Raw genomic sequence first — 16,728 nt, 5'->3', positions numbered from 1 at the left:
ATTTCTCCAGGAGCTGCCGTTGCTTTGGAACTTATCACTCTGCTTGACGTCACCGGCATCGCACAAGTGCTGTCGAGCTCCTCGCGGGAATTGCAACTTCTCAGACAGGCGGCAACCGCAGTGGTGGAAAGTCGCTCTCGTTCTCTTCATTTTTTTATTTCTCCTATCCAGGTTAGTAAACCCGGTTATAATTATGATTAACACTGCGTTTTTACTACCACCGTTGCCACTATGTCACGTGCTCTGCTTTCCTGCTGCGTGCCGTACTTTTTTAGTACTGGGTTCTAGCGAGTGTTTCTGTACGTTTATTTGTACTTGCTGTCCCACTAGTTATAGCTGCCGCATGTAAGTCCTGAAATGAGCTCCCACCACATGACAGACGCCTCTTGCAGTGCAGCGAATGTTTGTTCGACTGTCGTTGCTTTCTTCTTTAAACGTTTAGTTCTTCGTGCTTTGTAGAAGAGATAACTATTTTTAAACATTGTCTTTATACATTTTCTGACAATGGTATGTTCGCTGCCCGTTGAGTATGCAGCTACGGTTACCACCTTGGCTTCTGTTCTGGAGCTTCAAAACTGTGTTTACAGACAAGGATGAGTTCGAAAAAAAGGGCTGGAAGTGTCAAACGTGCCTTAGTTCGGCCGCTAGAAGTGCCACGGGTACAAAAGAAAACAGAATCAGGACGGAACTTTGGGTATTGAAAAAGTGCTCGTGGAAGTAAATCGTGAAATTTCAAAGCTGTCAGATATTAAAAGGGCCTTCAAATCTTACATGCATGTCTTATTCAATGCCATGAGTATTTTCTATGTCTTCTTTCATGCCAAAAATGCATACATAGTCGGAAACTTGCGAAATTGTGTTGTTGGTGTTATCACTTTTTTATTTTTATTAGCATTTGTATAATAATGTATTCCGTCACTTGTACTTGCAACCCAGTGTATAGGTGACAGGGCCCTCGTCAGGCAGAGGTAATCTGCCTTTTTCCCTGAAGCCGAATTTTGCCTGAGAGGATGTTCCAAGTAAAATAAAATAAATATACAATGGCATTCCTTTCGGTGGCGTTTAACTGTGATTTGTACAGATTTAATACTTTTGAGGGGTGTGGCCCTCATGTACATTTTATGAAGTATTTACTAATTTGGATGCACGCTATACTTCGTTACTGTATATCATAGTTTAATGAACTACTTTGCGACAGCCGGTGTCAGCTAGGAATGCTCACCAGTTTTCTTTCCGAAGTAATTCGACACGACTTGTGCGGGTGAAATTAAGAAGTTTTAAGAAGTGGCCGCAGCTGGCACAGGACAGGGTTAATTGGAGAGATATGGAAGAGGCCTTTGCCTGATGATGCTGAAGGTGAACTGTCTGATCTCACTGCCGCTCAAGTGCTCTATAATTAAAAAAACATAGAACCTCGATTGCCCACATGGTCGCAATGTATATCTCTCGTCACAGCACTTGTATTAGCAGCAGACATTGTCATCAGGAAAGCAAACAGTGAAAATTAACTGGAGTGAAGTCATATGTGTCTTGCACGCTGTCAAGTCCTTGGCTTTATCTCTTTCAATTTTTTTTTGTGAAGCACGTAAATTCTTTCCGGTCGAGGTTCAAGCAACCATGGTGAGGATACAGACAGGTGTGCTTCCTAGGATTTCAGTAAGGGATGGAGAAATGTGCGATATGTGATTTTGCATGAAAAATATTTGCACAGACTGCAGGCATAAGTGCAATGCTTGCAGTGAGGGTGCCTTTTAGATATCTGAGCCACTGTAGAGGTTGTTGCATGTTACAGGCTCGAATTGTCTCTTGCCGCTGTCTGTGTGCGACATATTTCGCACACATGCCTCAGGATGTCTTCCAGCTTTCTGCATGACCTCTTTAGCTTGGTGTCTAGGCAGCTCCAGCGAAGTAGATGGGCATGGATGGCAGGCCTTTTTAGCTGCCTCGTTGAACAAAAGGAACCCAATCTGAGCAGTGAAAAACTTTTGCTGTAAATGAAAGATCGCCAAGGTTTGCAGAATTTGCATAAAAATAAAATTATGTGAGAAGAAACCCTCAGGAAAAAATCAGTGTCTAAACCTGTCTGCTTTCATGGTCAATAAAAATTAAAAGCGCGTGCAAATCCAACAGCTGCACAAAGCGGTTGGCTAGTGAAATCGGTGAACTCATTATTCAATATTTCACCGCAAATATGTGACGTTTCAGAAATGTAAAGCAACAGACAAGTCCTCCACCGGAGCACGACAAAGAAATTCGACTTCCGCTTCTCTAACCTTCTATCGGAATATATCTCGACGTATATCGTCGGACGGTAAAGACAAGCCAGACGGCTCGAGTCGCATGTGGAGACCTGTTTTCTGGCGCGGATTTTCTTACCAGAATGCTTGCGTAAGTGAAAGCGGCCGACGGCCTCACTCTCGAACGAGTTTTTGGTGTCTGATAGCTGTTATGGACACACAAACAAAAAAAGGCTGCACAGAACGCGAGCTTTTGACGAGTATTGCCTATCACCATCGCACTGTCACGGTACGCACCAACGTGCACGATAGATGCTATTTGACCTCCGCCACCTCAGCTTTCTCCTCTGGAGGGTTGCCACTTCGGCGTTAGCGCTGGCACGTGCAACCTCACGACGCCGAGAGAAAGAGCAACCTCCAGCGATCGCGGCGCTGCTTTAACGCTGAATAGTGGCAAAATCGCCAAGGAGCACAATTATCATCGGGTTGCTATTACGTTTACATTTCTCAGATGTGAATGTACATAATTCAAAATCCCCGCGCTTTTCAAGACTCTGGAAAGCCACCAAAGTAATTTCCCCAGACAACCTATCTCGTCCTCTACCTATAATAATGCAGCGATTGAAGTCGGGAGTACAATTGCCATCAGGGTTGCGATTACGTTTACATATCTCAAATGCAAAACTTATGTCACTCAAATCTGGAAAAACACCCAGCCATTGGGTGGTTGGCGAGCGGAGCTCACCATTGGCTGGCATTGATTGCGGTATGCAGCCACCGATCAGGAGCTTCCCAGCGCTCAATCAACAGCACACGACCGGACCTGCCCACTGGCTGCCATTGGCTGCTTTATGCAGCCAACGGCGAGGTCCGGTCACCTTCTACCCAGCGGCCGGGTTGCTTTCCACAGGCGCTTTAAAGCGGTGGGTATATCTGAGTGGCCAATGTGAAAGGACCAGACGGCCTCGGAATGACCATTTAAAATGGACAGCTTATCAGATACGGCCCCACATTAGGTTTCACTGATTCGCAACCGCACGGCTAGGCCCTTCTTTCCACAGCCAAATCCCACAGCTAGATTTCACAGTCAAATGCAATGCTAAACGGGTTACCAAAACAATAACGATTTTCGCTGATTAATGCGCTAACCCGGAAAACTTAGCGCTGAGCTCTGCAAATTTTTTTAGTTACGTTATATACAAACCGCAGCCGTAAGCAGCCGGCTGAGTTGCTGGAAACACGCCCTCGCTGGGTTTTAGAGGGGGTGGCAAGTGTGATCGCTACTGGAATGCGGAACACAGTTGACGGTTACAAGCACATGGGCAATCAGAAGCACCTTTTCTGATAATTCTATTGCTGTTCCTGTTTCGCTTATCGCAAGTGGGGGGTATGGCACACAATCAACTCTGGCCGTGCGTCGACCTTGTTGAAGGATTGCAGATAAGGTATCTTTCCTCAGTCTGCTGTTACCCCAGGCGTGATAAAGATATCGTGAGCACGGACTAATACTCTGGCGAGACCCAGGAGGAAATAAACATGATGGTTCCGTCTTGTGTCATTGAATAAAAGCTGGGACAAAAACAATTAATGTCTTCGACCTATCGCATATTTGTATCGGTTCCATACCACGGTAATTACGCAGTGAGTGACGCGCGCAACGCCTGCCGTATACAGCTGATGCGCTCCTGTGAGTCGATTACAGCTCGCGATCTCTTTCCATAGGCGACCACTGTGACCTGAGCCGCCCCTGGTGATATTTTCTCCGATAGCTTCGCTGCATCAACCTGCGTACGTTCCAGAAACCCCAACAGAGAACTGCTCTTGGTGACAGGTGGCACCGATGGACTACCCCATGGAGAGTATCGTGTTGGGCTCGGTCATCAACCTGACTGGCCATATCCTCAGCACCCCCAAGAGGTACTGTGCGTCGGAGGTCATGCATTGCAGCCCACGTATTCGCGATACATGATTCTGTGCAGGTTCTACATAAACCTGGTGACTGGCACTGGTGACATAGCCCTGCACGTCAACATACGCTTCGATACCGGAATGGTAGTCATCAACTCATTCCGCAATGACAGCTGGGAAACCGAGGAGCGCTTCAAATCTCTGCCGGTGCAGCAAGGACACAACTTTGAGGCCAAAATACTCGTCTATGACATGGGCTACAAGGTATACGTGTGCTACTGTGAGAACCAATAGCCTCAGAGCGCACTCTGCGGAATTTAGCGATGTTTCATATTTATTTATTATTTATTTCAAAGGCGCAGTAAGCCTTAAGTAAAGGCCTTATGCAGGAGTGGGCGATACAAAAGGATTCAAACAGAACATAGTACAAATTAATATTAAGGCATTCTCAACACAGGTTGCGCAAGCAAAAAATGATAGACATCGATGTTACTTGTACACCGCGGCTGTAAAAGAAAACAGTACCACATACAGGATAACACCAGAAAAATAAATGAGCAGGGTGCTGTTTAACCGCCGCGCAAAGATATTTTTCATATTCGAGTTTTGCTTGAGTACACCGCAAAATGACTCGACTGAGGAGCTTCCCAAAGTGTCTTGATTTAGTGACCTCCAATCTCGGACCGTTCCCGGGATATATAAATTTTTGAAAGCATCAGTTCTGCAACTATATGCCTTTAATTTTTTTTTAATTTTGTGATCGTATTCAACGTCTGATGGCTGATTCAATTTCTTGTCTATTCCTTATTTATTACGGTATTATGGTCCTGAGAAATGTAGCGTAGATTCCTCATTGTGCTGAGAAATATTGTCAGTACGGCTGCTAGAACGATTGCCTAGGTTGCAGGTGTGTCCAAGATGAATGACTCTTGTCGACGTTTATATTGCCAGTTTCAACACAAGCGTTTTTCTGCATTGCGATTTAAGTCGGTCGGACATCTACTTGGACTACAAGATGCATTTCTGACTGCTAGCTTTCATGCCTCAGACGGCACTCAGACGGTGTCCTTCCAAGGAAGTTCATTGCAGACCCAAAGGTGACGAATACAAATTTATTAGGTCTGCCAAACATATAAGGAGTGTGAATAATAACAGGACTCCGCGTTAATGCGATTATTCTGCTTGAAACGAACAAGTTCCTCTAATAGTGTTTCACATGCCCTTTTAAGTTTGTGCTCCAAAGTTAGCCATCTAAAGACCTTCTCCTGTAGCCACTGAACTTCTCAGAAGACTGTGCGCATAAGATATGAGTTAAAAATTCAGAAGGGCACTTTTTTTAACTAAATTGCGTTGAGGCGAAAGCCTTTAGCGCGGTGTTGCTGCTTGTGTCACTGATGTGTGGTTAAGATGTTAATTAAGTAAACAATTGTTTGTGAATCTTAAATGCTGGAGATACTGGAGGGCGTTTGGGAGGCATCCGTCTGATTCTAAGCCTTTCCGCAAACACTCTCCAGCGTCCTAGACAAGGAGAACTACAAATGCGCTGGCAGGAAGTACGTAGTCGTTAGAACGCACGGCTGCGGAATTGAAGGATGGTGGTTCGAATCCCATCGTGCACACATTTTTTTATGGAGTTGAAGAGCATAACGAATGGATGGACTTACTGACGCGAGCATGAGCCATTAAAGGCTTTCGCCTTAACATTCTGGCCACCGTGACTATCCTACTTGAAATTCTCATTACCGTCATCAAGTACTGCATCTTATGAAGTAGTGCAATCGAAACATGTTTACTCATAGAAAATTTGGTTTGGTGGTTCGAATCCCATCGTGCACAGATTTTTTTATGGAGTTGAAGAGCGTAACGGATGGACGGACGGACGGACGCGAGCATGAGCCATTAAAGGCTTTCGCCTTAACATTCTGGCCACCATGATTATCCGGCTTGAAATTCTCATTACCGTCATCAACTACTGCATCTCATGAAGTAGTGCAATCGAAACATGTTTACTCATTGAAAATTTGGTTTGGTGGTTCGAATCCCATCGTGCACAGATTTTTTTTATGGAGTTGAGCGTTACGAATGGACGGACGGACGGACGCGAGCATGAGCCATTAAAGGCTTTCGCCTTAACATTCTGGCCACCGTGATTATCCTGCTTGAAATTCTAATTACCGTCATCAAGTACTGCATCTTATGAAGTAGTGCAATCGAAACATGTTTACTCATAAAAAATTTGGTTTGGTGGTTCGAATCCCATCGTGCACAGATTTTTTTATCGAGTGAAGAGCGTAACGAATGGACGGACGGACGGACGCGAGCATGATAAATAAAGGCTTTCACCTTAACATTCTGGCCACCGTGATTATCCTGCTTGAAATTCTCATTACCGTCATCAACTACTGCACCTTATGAAGCAGTGCAATCGAAACATGTTTACTCAGAAAATTTGGTTTGGTGGTTCGAATCCCATCGTGCACAGATTTTTTTATGGAGTTGCAGAGCGTAACGAATGGACGGACGGACGCGAGCATGAGCCATTAAAGGCTTTCGCCTTAACATGCTGGCCACCATGATTATCCTGCTTGAAATTCTCATTACCGTCATCAAGTAATGCATCTTACGAAGTAGTGCAATCGAAACATGTTTACTCATAGAAAATTTGGTTTGGTGGTTCGAATCCCATCGTGCACAGATTTTTTTTTTAGGAGTGTTGAAGAGCGTAACGGATGGACGGACGGACGGACGGACGGACGCGAGCATGAGCCATTTAAGGCTTTTGCCTTAACATTCAGGCCACCGTGATTATACTTCTTGTAATTCTCATTACCATCATCAAGTACTGCATCTTATGAAGTAGTGCAATCGAAACATGTTTACTCAAAGAAAATTTTTCAGCGTGCGCTTTCCAGCAGCCCATTAATTTCTGATGACGTCTACGCCGGTGGTGCTGCGTTTTTGTCAATGATAGGATGTGCTGCTGGCCAGAGTGCGCTGTCGGAAAACTGCTTTATTAAGATGGTTGGTCAGGTCTTGGACACTTGCCAAGCATCACTGCGAAAAAATTTCGCCAAAATTGCCTAGTACCCTTGTGCAGGTGGCCTTCAACCAGCACCATTTTGCTGACTTCAAGCACCGGCTGCTCTACTCCACTGTAGAGAAGCTCAAGGCGGATGGATGTGTTACTCTTTACCGGGTCGAGCAGGAGCGACCGCTGGGATCCTTGGTAAGGAAGCAGTCGATGCTACTTTGGATACCAGTGCCGGGATTTGAAGACTGCTTGATTCTTTTGGATTTGTGATGTCTGCTTTGATTAGTACCAAAGAAAGCAATAAGAGAATTTACATGTCCAACATTCTCGTTCAAAAATCTTGAAATCTAGAAAATTGTAATATACTGTTCTGGAAATATTGAAGATAACAGTCCAATTTTTCGAGGTGTAAAAAAAAGTTGCAAGACTACCGCCGGGTGATCTGCGGATGTATTGATTGTTATAATGAAATTCTACATTATAAAAATAATTACGTTGATAAACAGTTCCCCGGTCAGAACTACTTTTGACCAAAATCACTGGGTATGAGTATTATAACGGAAATATGAAAGTGATGACTTCACAAGATTGCACATGTTCCCCTCCTCATTAATCGACCTCTCCGGCTCTTTTTTTCTCTTCTTTCGTAGTCGTTTATTCCCAAAGCAAAGGTTCGAGATCACCTCAAGAGAACTAATCAGCGCCGCCTTTTAACCTGCTGGCAGAATTGAATGTGCTACTATGGAACTCACGTGTGACCTGATCCCAGTCAGGGCGAAGCAAATGCTAACACTGACTCCAGAACCCAGTCCGACTGGTATTCCCTTTTATAACGACTCGAAGCGCCGGCCTATTGGGGACAGGCTTTACGCCGGTAAACGGTAAACGTTGCTCCTTAACTTTGCCCATGGTCCGGTTTCATTGACGTAATAAAAATAGCAGTTTGAACAGTCCGCGTGTAAAATTAAGCGCAGGTACAATCACGTGAGAGCGACGCCCAATCTCCGACTATGTAGGAGGTTTGTCGCTTTACTCATATAGCCGCCGCGGTAGCTCAATGGTTATGGTGCTAAGCTGCTTTCTCGAAAAACGCTGGTTCGAACCCGGCCGCGGCGATCGAATTTCGATGGGAGCGAAATTCTAGAGGCCCGTGTACTGTGCGATGTCAGTGCACGATAAGGAACTCCAGGTGGTCGAAATTACCGGAGCCCTTCACTACGGCGTCCCTCATAGCCTGAGTTGCTTGGGGACGTTAAACCCCACAAACCAAACCACAAGTCATTTTTACGCATAAGTCCAATAGTAAAGGTCATGGTCGAATCCAACCCTGTATGACTTCTACATGGAGAGCTTGACTGAGTTCCAAATATTCTGCGCTTAGAGAACATGTTTTCGAACTATCCTAAAACAAAACAAAGAAATGCCGCGTGTGCATGCTCCTGCATAACGGTGAACTCAGCGAAAGCTGCAACCATCCTGGTGCCCGTTTTTTGCTAATGCCCGAGGCCAACAGATTTTGCGCCAATCTGGGTAACAACAGGCATCGCAAGTGCATGCAAGTGCGATCGGATCTTTAGTGTCCCCTCCACAGAATCGTCCATAGAACAGCTTTAACTGTGCAGTGGCAAGCACATTCGCTTCTGAACCGCGTGCCACACTTCGAAGTCGCTACGACTGCACTCAACAAATTTGCGGTTGAGGCCTAGCAGTTGAGCCCTGCTAAACAGCGGGGAGTGCTAATCGTCGTGGTCGCCGTCATCACCTGCCATTAGAATATCGGCAATGCCAGTTTCGGCGTCTGCAGTATACAGGTGTGCATCTGTCTCGACATTACTCGGTGATTGGCAAAGCAGTTAGCGTTCGACTGCATTCTTATGCTCGACAGGGTAAACATGCCGGCTAGTCGGCATGTATCAAACGTAATGAAACTATAGCGACAAAGATGGCAACACCAGCGCCGTTCCATGTAATTCCTCTTTTTGTCTTCCGCTTTTTTCTTTGTTGCTGGTATCGTTATGTTTTATACTCTGACGTTATAGGCGCTAGAAGGGGGTGGCCGAGGTCAGATATCTCGAGTTAATACAGGCCTCTACTCAAGCTGAAAACCATGCGCACGCAAAGACCAGCGATTATCCCGCCTTTTGTGAAATTATCATTGCAATGTCCAAGAAAAAACTGACACCAGCTTCCGGTCAAAAAGGCCGCGAGGTCTACCCGTACGGTCCGAAGCTGATGTGGTCCAATTTGTGTCGACGAGTTAGGCGCAGTCCGTGATGGTGCTGCCTTTACAATTGTGTCCGGCAGCTGTGAAGTACAAAGCATACCGCTTTCACCGACGCAGCATTGAAGGATCACCTTCATCTGCGTGATGAGGCGTAAAGCAATTAGGAATTCGATTTGGCGTGGGGTAATTATCAGCGACGCAACACTGTGGGTTCAGTTGAACTGTGGCGTTTCCAAGCCTTGACCCCATCGGGTGTTCCGTCATGGAAACCCAGCTTTTCGGACAGGGTGGCGTCTCGAGTTATCCAGTAAAGTATACACTAAAAATTACGGGATATCGAAAAATGGACGAATTATCCTTGTTTCTAACTGTACCGATGTCGAATTATCAATGTTTTTCTTTGGGGCTTATTGGCACTACGTAGCAAGCACTGAGCAGCGTTCACTAACTGTAAGCTGTAGTTCCAACCAAAACAGCAGCTCATGCTTACTGATAGCAATACCGCCGAATGTGCACACAAGTCACCGTTGTTACGTGCTAATACCATAGCCAAATTTAAGATCTCTGCACCTATACCCCCCTAACGTATAGTTTGCCTGGTAGTATAGTAACGGCTTTTAACTTTAACGCTTCCTAACTGGTGTACTCTTCAAGTATTTGTGGCTGAGTGACACTACCAATAGCAAAATATTTTGTGCGCCTTCTGAACACTGGAAATCGTTGGTTTTGTAAGTTCAGCGTGCATTCTATTCCTATCTCGGCTCCTGTTTTAACAGTATTTTTAGTCGAATAACTTAGGCTCCTTTGCACAGCTGCCTGTCATGGAGAGCTGCTGTAAGATGCCACCGGCAAATGGACCAACCATTGTGTACGATCCGGTGAGTGAAGCCTAAATTAAAAGGACGTCTGGGAGAACCGTAAACTGTGAAACCACTCTAATTGTGATAGTGGCACAGAGCGGGTGGCAGGGAGCTCCTTTGAAACTTGGGAAGGAACGGAGGATAGAGTAGGGAGATTAACAGAGTTGAGCACTTTCAAATGTCTCCTTTCACTCGCATAATAGCAGGAAAACGGGTACATATGGAAAACTGGAGTATTTTAATTAGTACTACTGGAACTACCGTTTGCCTTGTAGTACTTACTACTCAAGGTTAAGAAATGAGTTACAGAGTCAACTTTGGTATCGCGTTATCTTGTAGTGTGCTATGAAAGTGCTCGCGTAAGCCTGTTCTCACCGAAAGAATTCACTCCAATCCTCTCCACCTCCTCCCATTGTGCAGACCATGCCTCTCCTGCACATGCTGCCTGGTGGCATTCTAATCCCAGGGCTCATGGTGTACCTCAGCGGACGGCCACTCTGCGAAGGGAAATCGTGAGCTAGATGCCTTTGTTGTGTTCCTTGAACTTTGCAGGCAAAACTTCTCTGCATGTAGATATTATTTCAGGAGTGCATTTAACGCCTATATCTAACCTCTACCGGAAGCGTGTGTTAAGATTTAAGCAACTGCCTAACGTGGTCTCTCAGTGGTTATGGTGCTTGGCTGCTGACCCCAAAGACGCGGGTTCGATGCCGGCCACGGCTGTACAATTTCGATGGAGGCGAAATTCTGGAGGCCTGTGTACTGTGCGATGTCAGTGAACATTAAAGAAGCCCAGGTGGTGGAAATTTCCGGAGCCCTTCACAACGGCGTCCCTGATAGCCCGGGTCGCTTCGGGATGTTAGACCCCTTAAAACAAATTTAAACTTGAGCAGGGTGTGTTGCCAAGCGAGTTGGTTGGACCTCGAGGCTTTCATGGCACTAGGCTTTCATGGAAAAAATATAAAGCCCACTCAGGACAACGGACAAGGACGACCAAACAACACAAGCGCTTACTCGCAACTGGGCGTTTAGTGAAAAAACGCGCGAAACGAGAGATAAACGACAAACAAACGCCTTTACGCAGGTGCATCAATAAGTTTTCATGCAGACGCGTGAAGATAAGAAAACTCCTTTTCATGCAGAACAACCATGGGGTCTGCAACACACGTGTGTTGCCGAATGTAATACACCAATACACCGAATGTATACACCAATACCACTCCTTCTGCACTTCCTTCTCTTGTGGCCGGACCTATATAGGTCAAACTGGCCGCTGCCTTAATGTGCGCCTGCAAGAGCATTTTTTGTCCTTGAAAAAGGCGCCTTCATCCAATCTTGCCAAGCACTATTCAAAATTCTGCAGTTGCAAGTCTTTGCTTGATCAAACCAAATCTTGTTTCGATACCCTAATCAGCTAACTAGAGAGGTTTCAGAGGCCTATCACATCCGTAAGAATCGGCACATGTGTGTTTCCGACCCCATGGTGGTTCTGCATGAAAAGAAGTTTTGTTATCTTGACGCGCCTGCATGAATACTTATCCTGATGTGCCTGCGTGAAGACTTTTGTATTGTTTGTGGTTTTTCTCTCCTTTGTGCGTTTTTTAAATGTCCAGTTGCGAGTAAGCGTTTGTGTTGTCTGGTCTTTCTTGTCTGTAGTCCTGAGTGCGCTTTATATTTTTTTCTATGAAAGCCTAGTTGTTTAAATCGGTTTTAAGGGTTCCAACGTGCCAAAGCGACTCAGGCTATGAGGGACTCCATTGTGAAGGGCTCCGGAAATTTTGACCACCTGGGCTTCTTTAATCTGCACTGACATGATGCTATACCAACTAGCTCAAATGTCGATTCAACTAGACTTTCGCCGCATCGCTATTTTTTTATGTTTGTCTATAGGAGGTATTTCCTTCTCCAAAAATTAGTGGTCTACTTTGTGCGGTAAAATTCGATGTCTTCTTGGCAGGAAAGCAGCGAGGAGCAATGAGGAATGGAGACAAGTGTTAAAAGGCAGGATGGACTCCATATGAACACGTTAAAGGAAACTCATAGCATCGACGAAAGAAGAAGGGTGTCAGAAAGTGTGAAAATGAAAAAAAAAAGGTTCGTGGGACAAATCCACCCGCGAGCCACAAACTTTCGGATGGAGCATTCTGGAGCCAAGGCATGTGTCATGGCGAACGGGCAGCGGGATCGCTTTCGCAAGTGTACCAGCGAGGGCCGAGAAGACATGATTATCTTGTAAAATGGTGTCTTCTACACAAATGTCAACTTTTATAACGCAAAAAACAAACGCGGACGAAGAAAAGAGAACAAAAGTACAAAAGCGATAACTTCTGCAACTTTCCGCTACCGATTATCCCGAACCCTCACACTGCTAAGTCTCCAGAATGTATTCCAAACAAGACTTTAAGGCGCCCTTGGACACTCGGTCGCGAAGGAAGCTTGACCAGTGGACAAGGTATACTTCTCGAAGTCGACATTGATCACTTGCTCGCTTAACAGAAGCCTTAAGCTACCGGTAGCGGCATTGATTGGGAACATACAAAGCTGTATTACCTTGTGGACGAAAAACTTGTTGCTCAGATGAGCTATAGGGGTGAACCTTTACGAAGAGGGAAACTCTTTTAGAGGAAACCTGTCTTAGGCTTAAGCGAACCACACAATCCGCCATCAAGCTCGCCCTTACAAAACTGTGGGACATTCCTGCGTACCTCTCTAGCTGTGATTTTGCATAAGGCAGACTATCTTTACAAAGGCGCTTGTCTTACTGTGAGATTGCTTAATAAATTCCGTTGTTGCAACGCAGGTTCTTCGTCAGCTTCCAGTGTGGGGGTCCGGGCTCGGAAATCGCATTCCACTTCAGTCCTCGCTTCCATCAAAAGGTGGTGGTGTGCAACAGCAACCTGCATAGCGAATGGGGCACTGAGGAACGACAGTATCGGCCCTTTCCTTTTGTTCCGGGTGTACACTTTGACCTGGTCATTCGGGTATGTAAGCGATTCACCTGAAACCTTTGTATTAAAAAGTCTGTTACTTGGGGATACTTTTGTTTGCTTGGTTTGCCATTCTTTGTCTGTACTGGTACATTTATTGTGTTTTCTTAACCTTTTTTTCATGATTCATAGCAATGCGAGTATAAGCGGCTTAATGGCTTCACAGCATGTTGTTTTGAATATGACACTTTTCATGCTGCATTATGAAGTTTGAAAAGCATGAAAATTTGCAGGGCTAAAACTGGCAAGCCTGGAGCGTGATTCACGCATGAACGGTTGCGTATTTTAAGCCTGAAGGCACTAGCGAGGAAATGCACATTAACTTCAGAGACATCAATATATTGCTGACTTCATGGCAACAAAAAAAAACGTCAAAACGTTACCGAAATGTATGCGGGACATTTGCTTCGACGCTGTGGCTCAGAAAAGTGGGGCCATCTGGCACATCGCATGATAATTCAGCGTGGCGGTAAAGTGCTCCCAGCAACGCCCACGAGTACAGTCTTGGCCAAAAGTCCTAAGGCCACAGTGTTAAGCTGCGACGAAATGAATGTTCCGAGAATGCTCCGAGCGGATCTTTCAAAACACAAGTCAAGCAGGAAACGTCTCTACCGCAAGAAGAAACCTTTTGCTAGCATTTCGAGGACATTCGATCTCTAAAAGGGACGTAATGGCTCTGTTATGCGGCTGAAGCGAAAAGTCATTGGCCTTAAGACTTTTGACAAAGACTGCACATGTCACTCCGCGGCTCAAGTGTAACGTGTGTTTTTCTCTCATGCCTGGGCTGAACACCGGCGAGCATTGCAAAGCGTGCGGTCAAGCGAGTAAGCGAGTAGTTTTGACAATTTGTTTTAGGCCTACTGGGAGTATACTCCCAGAAGGCCTAAAGTAAATTGTATGCAAACCTTTTTAACACATAACCGCCGTTTGTGTTTTTTTACCGCCAAGGAAATTTGTTCCCGCCTAGGATATTAGAACACTGATGAGCAGCAAGCTTATACAAATTAATGTTGTGGGTCTGTATTGATTGCTTCGGTGCAGTGTATAGGAGAATATCCCGAGGTGGAAAGGTTTTCCACAGTTGGTCATATGCGACGTCCTCTGAAGGAAAACTTAAGACATTTAGGAGACATATAATAGCGGTTCGTTGGTCTCTCGTGCAGGTCCTGGACTCCGCTTTCGATGTGGTCGTCAATGGCCAGCACTACCTGACGTTCCAGCACAGACTGCGGCCACTGCAACGCGTCAGCCACCTCATGGTCGATGAGGATGTGCTGCTGGCATCCTGCAAGTTTTACTACTACTGCTGAAAATGCTCTGAAATACAAAGCCTTCGCTGGAACTCCGTTGGGGGGCTTCCCCTTTAGGACTAAATAAAGGTGAAGTCGCGAGTTGTAATGTCGGCAGTATAGTGATTGGAACTTCTGTGGCCTATTTTATTCATCCATTAGCATTGCTTCCTTCATTTTCGCTAAATATATGTCAGTCTTGTATTCTGTGCCTCTTGTGTGACTCTTTGTAGCCACATTTTAACGCGTTAAAATGTGGCTACACGTGACTAGAGATGAGCGTCCTCACACTCAACTCCACCCTTGGTTATTACAATGAGATGAAGGAATATCGGCACAGAAAAAAATGTCTAGTAGTGAGGTTGACAGCGGGGAAAATGATGGTGTGGTGGTGTGAACGGGGATAACGTGCACATGCTAAGGATGAGGCAGGATGCCGCGAACAAACCCAGAAGAGTCACCTGCGTGATGCCCTTTTAAGATTATTTTCAGCATTTTGCAATTTAACGGTATAAGTTTTCGACACGCTTTTCTGCACCGTAACGGCCGGAGGTGTACTTAAGCAAGAAAATAATATGCGTAACTAAGCATAGTTTTTCAATGACAGATGGCGGCCGCAGCAGACGGCGATCGACGACGGTAAATAACAGACATCTAGCTTGTTCTCATAGCATGGCGTTTTACAATTAGCTCGAGGGGAAAAGTAGCGGAAATGATTTGTGGCGTGCACTCACTCGGTGCACAATGCAGGTTCGCTGCAGTGCTGAACCAGCAAGTCGCAGTGACGACTTCCCGTCTGCGACATTGCTAAACGTAAGTTACTGCTGTCACCGAACCCCTGTGCAGACGATGATTCTCTTCTTACATTCATTTTGCGCAGACACTGCAATAATCGCGAGTTGCTTCTCTGGGGAATTCCTTTTTCCTAAAGCAAATAAATAAAAGCCAAAAAACTTCTTGTTGCGTTTCTCTTCGTGTATGCGGTGGGTGACTTCGCAGACGACGTTACCAGAACTTCGCTATAGCATAAAGTTCACGCATGTCCATGGACGTCTGAAAACTAATCTTCGAGCTAACTCGCGAGGTCAAAGCAGGAACAGAGCACTTCGGCTATCGAGAACCGTAAGTGAAGCCCAAAAACCACATCTGGCGTGTCAGACGCGTCGGTGTACTGACGCGTCGCTGGCTACTGATTATCCTCTTGGTGAGCGAATTTATTCTGCCGGACACCTCACAGGATCACAGTCTGGGACACTCCGACAGCTAACAGAGTTCTAGACTAGCGAATGCATGTTTTCATACAGTAAACACAAGCACTATGCGAGGCATCACGCTTTACGTCACATAGTTCAATGTAAACAAACCCAGACGCAATTTTAACACCAGTGAGAGTGGCGCTATCTGGTTTTTAAAATGTGAACCATTTTTGCACCAAACCGGTGTTTCGCGTTAAGCCTATAGAAGCTGGCTCGTCGTCCAAGAAACAGAAAACAGCCTAAATTATCATTCATCCAAATTGTTACAGGAAAGATAAAAAGCGAAAGTTGTGTATTCAATTTACAGTGTCGAAAAGCGCAGTAACACCGATGAACTTACTCCGAAGTGAGATGCCACGCTTCAGAGCGCCTCATGAAGTAATAACTGTCGGTAGCCATCACATCACACGCACACTTCACAATTTCGCCATCATGCACGCTCTGGGCTCCAACCGAACTACAAGGAAGCCTTATTAACATTTTATAGATTACAGTGAACATCAAATTCACGCTGGTTGCTCACATAATTGGCCAAACAAGACATGAGAACCAACACTTGTACGAGAAGTGGTGGAAGCAAACAAGGGCCCTTTTTAATTACGTTACATAAACATCGCGGCCCTGGGCAGCCACCTCAATCGCTGGCAATAGGCCCTTGATGGGTTTCAGTGAGAACGGCATTCATGAACATTACTGAAATGCGGAACCCAACTGAACGTTACACTGCCATGGACAATATAAGGAACTTTTCACTGCCATTGTAATGTTGTATTGGTTCTGCTTATCGCCAGTGCGAGTCACGACCTACAATAAGTGTGCTCCGCAGATGCCGGTACATTACAAATAAGGTGTCCTTGCGTGTCATTTGAATTCATGCGTGAGCATGGACAAATACTACCTCTGGACCTAGAGGAAGTTATACGACGCCGTCGTGCT

The 16,728-nt window shown here is 45.5% G+C and overlaps 1 protein-coding gene across 1 annotated transcript; it reads left to right on the top strand.

The window, feature by feature from the left end:
- The first annotated feature begins 29 nt into the window (after nt 1–29).
- Nucleotides 30–14,732, top strand: LOC144135221 (galectin-4-like). The gene is made up of 8 exons (XM_077667960.1): nt 30–171; nt 3,960–4,154; nt 4,217–4,409; nt 7,243–7,371; nt 10,213–10,278; nt 10,681–10,772; nt 13,061–13,241; nt 14,411–14,732. The coding sequence occupies exons 2-8, from the start codon at nt 4,078–4,080 to the stop codon at nt 14,555–14,557; spliced, it is 885 nt and encodes a 294-aa protein (XP_077524086.1). The 5' UTR covers nt 30–171; nt 3,960–4,077; the 3' UTR covers nt 14,558–14,732.
- Nucleotides 14,733–16,728: the final 1,996 nt, after the last annotated feature.

The sequence above is a fragment of the Amblyomma americanum genome, chromosome 5 (genome assembly GCF_052857255.1).
Source record: "Amblyomma americanum isolate KBUSLIRL-KWMA chromosome 5, ASM5285725v1, whole genome shotgun sequence".
Classification (NCBI taxonomy): domain Eukaryota; kingdom Metazoa; phylum Arthropoda; class Arachnida; order Ixodida; family Ixodidae; genus Amblyomma; species Amblyomma americanum.
The sequence above is the reverse complement of the archived record's forward strand: the minus strand, read 5'-3'. Positions and strand labels throughout refer to the sequence as shown.